At 39.9% G+C, this 6,564-nt stretch overlaps 1 protein-coding gene across 1 annotated transcript in view; it reads left to right on the forward strand.

Moving 5' to 3' along the window:
• The window catches only part of LOC143114689 (neural cell adhesion molecule L1.1-like), a 52,525-nt gene extending 48,791 nt beyond the window's left edge, over positions 1-3,734 (forward strand). Inside the window, exon 27 of the mRNA XM_076276412.1 lies at positions 1-3,734. This exon is cut by the window's left edge and continues 33 nt beyond it. Within this exon, the coding sequence (XP_076132527.1) occupies positions 1-241 (241 nt within the window). The 3' untranslated portion in view covers positions 242-3,734.
• Positions 3,735-6,564: the final 2,830 nt, after the last annotated feature.

Consider the following 6,564-nt stretch of genomic DNA (forward strand, 5'->3'; position numbering starts at 1 on the left):
CTCTCTGTGCGTTGAGAGCAAGTTGGGGAGTGACGACAGCCTGGCGGAGTACGGCGACAGCGTCGACATCCAGTTCAACGAGGACGGCTCCTTCATCGGTCAGTACAGTGGACGCCGGGAGGCCCCCATCGTCCAGGGTGGCCATGAGAGCTCTGGTGCCACCTCCCCTGTCAACAACATGCCCCCGCAAAGTATTAGTTTCAACAACTCCGTAACTGGCATCCTGGACCGTTCGAATTAGACAGGTGGTGGTGAGACAACCATATAATTCTCAAACAGTTGTATGACAGAACAAAAAGTTCGCCCCCCCATGGTGAACTGAGGGACTGACACACACAAACCCATTGACTTTAACGTACCAAAATGATCCGATGACACTGCCTGAGTCGCATACATTCTCATTCAACTCTCAGTACTCTGGGACTGACTGCCTGTAAGACATAAAAAGGACTGCATGTCCATAATTCCAATTTTTACTGCCTGTGATGCCATTTCAAACGGTCAAACTCATAAATCTGACACACACACAGACACAGTCAGTAACACACACAGTTACTCACATTCAGATAAAGGGATCACATAAGTGACAGATGCCCACACTACAGCATATACCAGTAGTTGCTGGACATAACTTTTACATGCAACATTCCACCTTTGCATAATAAGATGACATATCCTGCAAACAGTTTACAGGTCTCGCCTGTCTTTCTCCAAGTTTACAGACGTGTGTGTGTGTGTGAGTGAGTGACCTCTTAAACCCCCTGTTGTCGACCTGCCCTCACTGCCTCCTTTTCAAAGTAGCCTGTCCACCCTCACCAGTGCTCACTGGAGGGGTCTAGAGTTAAACATAACCAAGTCTCTGTGTTTACCACTTGATAGAATAAAAGGAACAACTTTTGGGGGGCAGGACTTGGATGCAGGGGGAGATAGAAGGAGAAGAAGTTGGGGAGAGGAGAGAGAACAGGCTGAGTTCTATGGTTAACGTGATATATGTACATGCTCAGAAGAACCAACCTGAAGACAGGGATAACGTTTATACCTTAGGGAATAGAATGTGAGTGTTTTTCTTTCTTTCTTTCTGTCTTTCTTTCTTTCTTTCTTTCCTTCTTTCTTTCTTCTATTTTCTTCCTATCATTCTTGTGTTGCCCAAAGAGCTCCATTTTGTTGCATTATGACAAAATAAACGCCATATACTGTCTGTTCTAATTTAATCATAATGCTATTTTTGTTGGATTTGTGCTTTTATTTTTGTAGGAATGAACATTTAATATATCATGTTGACAATGTGAATTGTTTTATTACAATGCAATCTTTTTTTTACGCTAAGTGCTTTATTATTTATAGCTTTTTATTCACTTTTGTGTTCTTGTATACATTTTATACGTGCAAAGATACAGTGTGTACCTTTCTTTACAATGTGTCCTTTTGTGCCTCTATGGAAGATCCAGAAGCATTTTAATAATTAATCATGCGTCAGATAATACTTATCAGATATTTCATTGCATAAATTGAACAAATATTCCATTACTATTTGTGACCTTTGATTCCTCCATACAGGTGTCGTAATACTTCTTGTGAAACTTAGTTTTTTTCAATCAGGAAGCATAATCATTCCATCTTTGTCTGTGTACTGTTGCTATCATGAGTGGTGATTGTTTTCATTTGAAGTCACTGTGTTCTCTATGCCATATCTAAAAATGTCAAGGTGCCTGTTAGCAATACTCATAGTTGCTGCTGCACTTATGACAAATGCTCAGTGGTTGTGGTATCATTCTTGAGCTATCTCTCTTTTTGGTGTCCATCTTTCGGTGTCGGTGGCATTTGAAACACCAGTGAATGTTTACTCTCCTAAGTATATCAACCTGAGACTGCAGGCTATCTCTTTCTTACTGCCCTGTAGTGCTGAAGCAGTAACAGTATTAATACTGCCCTGTAGCGCAAAAGTAATGTATTGCCTTACAAAGAACATTTCATATGGCTACTAATCCTTCTGAACGCTTCTGTCTTACTCACAACTTTATACGTTTGCAATGTTAACATGCATTTGCATTTGTGTCAAGTCAATTGCAGTGGTGCAAGTTCACACTTATGGACAATGTATTCATGTCATTACACATATACATGGATGTCTGTCAGTCAATACATATCAGGCTCTGTAGAGGCAACTGTAATACTCCTGTTAAGTTTTTTTGTAGTCCACATAATATTTCAGTCATTAAGGTCAAACAAGTTTTAGTGTGAGCAAATCTTGCTTCATGCGAAACCAATGGAATTGCCTGTACTTGGTGAAAACAGGTGTCCCTTACTTATAGCCATGTTGATTTTGTACAGTCTTGAGTTTTTCAGCCTATGACGACCCCCCCCAGATCTGGTTTGGTTTTCATTTCAAACATGATTTGATTAATGGCTGTGAGAAAAAGAAAAAGATGGAAGCTAAGAGAAAACAAAATAAGGAGAGAGGAGAGAGAATGAAAGATGAAGTGTCACTTTTTTGAATGTAAATAAACCTTAACGATTGTCATTTGACATTTCCCTTATTTTATTGAAATATATAATTTCTTTTCTTATTTTTTATACCAACACATTCATGTTTTTAGAACTTCTTTATTTATATTTTAGTGTCACCTGACAATATGTTTTTTTTGGCCTTGTAGTTGTCAATAGACTCATAGAAGAATAGAAAATAGTGAAAAAACATACCCCCCTCCCCCAATCATTTTACCATAAATAATAAGAAAAAACATCACAAACAACTGTCATGAACAAGTAATTAAAACATTAAAAATGATAAAAATGAACCAATGCTGAATATGAATGAAGTGCATTTTATGCAATGTCTTTTATGAGTTCAGGAGGAGAAGAGAGAGCCTGCTCTGAATGGTAAGCCCACGGTAGACCTCTTGCAGCATGGGGATAGAACCTTTACTGTAACGTATTGGTTGTTTGACAGTACATCCATCTACATGTCTGGCATTATGGGCAGCCAGGCCTTACACAACTGTCCAGTGTTATCCATGCAATGCAAATTATAAGAATCCTGTACAGTACATTGTTGGAATATGCTCTGCCTCATGCTGCCCAGCGATCCCCTCACCAAAGGCCCACTGGTTACAGTCAGATGCATGATATAAAAAAAACACCATAGAGTCAGTCAATATGTATGTAGCTCTCAAAGGCATTTTAAAATATATTTTCATATGATGTGAATTTGTTACCCTGAACCTGTGGGTCTTTGGTGTATACTTTAAATTCTGAAAGGGGCCGTGTGTTGATCCATGTGGGATACCCTTGCTGCTCTCACTTCCCTTCCTGACAATGTTTTTTTGGGTATGTTGATACTGTATGTAACTTTCTTCCTATTGCCGCCTTGATTTTTGAATATAAACACAGGAAAAAAAAACAATAAAAAAGGTTAGAATTACAATTTTAAAGGAATAATGACAGCTTCTATGAATCACAGAAACAAAATGTCTGACAAGAGATTACAGGGATAGAGGGACTAAAATAGTGGCTGTGGGGAAAAAAGGGTTTTGGGGCAGGAAACTGGTGATGTTGACACAGTGGTGGTGATTTATGTAGAGAGGAACCAGTTTGTTGTGGGGAAAGGGGATTACAGATGGCCCATTTGCCCCTGCAGGATTGCATCTGGGTATGAGTGGCATTCTACCTGCTTATTGCATCATGTGCTGTATCAAAATACACAATGAAATAAATGGAATACGCAAACCCTCAAACTTGGCTTCTTTTTTTTTTTGACCTAAGAGTGATCATTTTTGTAGATCTGTTAGGCAAGGTTGACTGTACAGGCTATACTGCAAGACGCTGTAGAATGACTGAAAATATATGGTTATTATTATGGTATTTTGCACATACATTTGTATATATTAGGTCTATATAATGAATAATGACAGTTCAGTGGTAAGAGCACCCTATGGTAAAAAACAATCATAACAACCAGGTGACACAGGCAAGAGTGAAAAAGGGGACCATCTTTAATCATTAGTACGGTGTCTTGTGTAATCCCGCTCGATTTTCTTGAAAAAATGTTTTTTTTTGTGCATATTTTGCTAGTATAGAGTCTAAGGAACAAGATTTTTTTTGTCTTCAAATTTTCTCAATCCATTTTCACACTTAGATGACATCATCATTTATATAATGCATAATTAAGACTGGGACTGGAATCACTTGGGGATCAAATGTGAGAAAACACTGGTAAAGAGTGCTGTTTGGGTGCTGATTCTGAATATCATATTTACTTAGCTGATTTTTTTAGTTTTAAACCTGCTATCTGCATTTGCGGCCTAAGCAACATAGAACGGGTGAATAGGGTAAAGAATTTATCTCCTTGATATACTTATGAAACTTTACTAGTTGATTATTTATGTAGAGACAATGTTTTTTTGCATTACAAGTTTTCTGAAAATATATGTTTAGGGATGTAATTTAATAATAACACATTAATTATGCACTATTTTGCACATTTAAATTACAGACATCTGAATATTGGATAGTTAACATTGAATGTAGTCACGTTCAGGTTTGCCTTCAGAACTTTTTCTGGATTCAGAGCCTTAAAAGAATGGCTTGTTCAAGCGCCAGTCCTAGGTTATGCCGATTTCAGTCGTCCCTTTATCTTAGAGACACAAGCCATGCAGGATTGGGGGCAGTTCTGTCACAGGAGAAGGATGGGTTACGGCGACCAATAGCCTTTGCTGGCCGGGGCTTGTGGCCAAGTGAGAGGAACATGTCAAATTATAGTGCCATGTAACTCAAACTCCTTGCAGTCAAGTGGGCAATCATGGAAAAAAATTGCAAGTATCTCCTGGGCAACAAGTTCACAGTGTACACTGACAACAATCCCCTCCAATACCCGCAGTCAGCGAAACTGGGTGCTCTGGAACATTGCTGGGTTTCTCAGCTTGCCCTCTTCATTACAACATTAAATATCGTTCTGGGACAGCTAATCACAATGCCGATACCCCCTTAAGACCATGCATTGCTCCGAGCTTAAACCTCTTCCCACCGGTCAAGATTCATCCAGCCCACTAGCACTGGCTGCTCCACAGCCTTATGGGGGTATCGGGAGGGAGCCAGGCTTCAGTAACCCTGCAGTTGGAGACCCGTTGAGGGTAGCCATAGTCCACACCAGGACTAGTGCTTAGCATCACAGTGACCAAGATTGTGTTAACTTTAGCCTTGACCAACTGTCCCAGGCTCATTTGGAGGGCGTACCAGATGTACAACCCCCCACAAACAGCGCCAGCCACCTGGCAGTGGCTCCATTTAACACAGACACTTTGGAAGAACCAGAGCTGGCCCCAAGTATAGCAGCAGGTGAAGATTTTCCAATCATGTGCCCCCTGGAGGACTTGGGTCTGAACCCTGTTCCGGTTCTATCCCTCCGACGTTCCACTCATAATACTGCCGGACAGCATTCAAACCCCTTCCACCTCCCACAGTCTGTTTCACATTCATGAGTTCTCTGCCAGTGTAGCAGAAGTAAATTTTCTCCCCGTCCCCTTCAGGCCTTGGCAGTAGATAGGTATGCTACCAGGATGGTGAACTTTAAAGCCAGGGGTGTATGTGGAAAGGCTGACCTGCAGCGCTGGCGCACACGCCCAATCGTGGGTGGTGATCATATACGTAGCTTCCTCTCTGGGAGAACAATGCTGGTCATTTGAATTGTTTGGCGCATGGGTGCTTGTGGTTGTTGTTGTTGGAAGAACATGGCTTTATTCTAAATTCTAAGACTTCATTGCTTCTCTCGCACGCCCGGCCTGTTGGCTGTGGATAACCCGTTGCTTTTAAAGAGAGCAAATGCACACGATTTAGTGTTTGAGAAATGTTTTCCCTTGAGTTATTTGTTTTTTGTAATAGTTAAGGCTGTGAGAGGGCCCTCCGTGGTTTGTCTGTTTGCTTGTACCTTATATTCTTTTGTTTGTTAATTTTGCCTACTGTTTTTCTCTTACAAATTTCTCCTAAGGTAGATAATAGAATGACATGGCAGGTCAAGGAAAGCATCAAGAAAAGCAAAGATTAAGAAATTGTTTTTGACATAGGCATTGACAACAAGGGTGGAGGTGTTTTTACACTTTTCAGATGCTCAAAGTTGGAAAACTATTAATTGTTTAATTGTCAAAAAATTAATTGTCAAAAAATTAGAAGAAAATGTAAAAATCACTTTTCGGACTAGATATAATTGCTTATTTTAAAACATAAGCCTACAGATAAAAACACTAAAGATAGATCGTGAAAATTTGAAGACAAAAAAAATCTTGTTCCTTAGACTCTATATTAGCAAAATATGCAAAAAAATCATTTTTTACATTAAAGTCGAGCGGGAGCCTGTTTTCCAAACACAGCGTAGGCTACTGTACTACATGATGAGGGATGGAAATCACGACCGGGGACATGTTACCAGAAACAAAGTTCTCTGGGACGAGGACCCATCTTATACAGGTTCATCTTAAACCATTACATTGTTTCCAGGCAAAACCATTAGAGATATGACGATAATTGGACATATTGTTAATTACAGCCTGCTTGTCAGTACTATTCTCTGCA

Source organism: Alosa pseudoharengus, unplaced genomic scaffold (genome assembly GCF_046254945.1).
Source record: "Alosa pseudoharengus isolate Yale_2024_CS ecotype anadromous, Long Island Sound unplaced genomic scaffold, YU_APseudo_1.1 YU_APseudo_1.1_scf_9, whole genome shotgun sequence".
In the NCBI taxonomy this organism is placed as follows: domain Eukaryota; kingdom Metazoa; phylum Chordata; class Actinopteri; order Clupeiformes; family Clupeidae; genus Alosa; species Alosa pseudoharengus.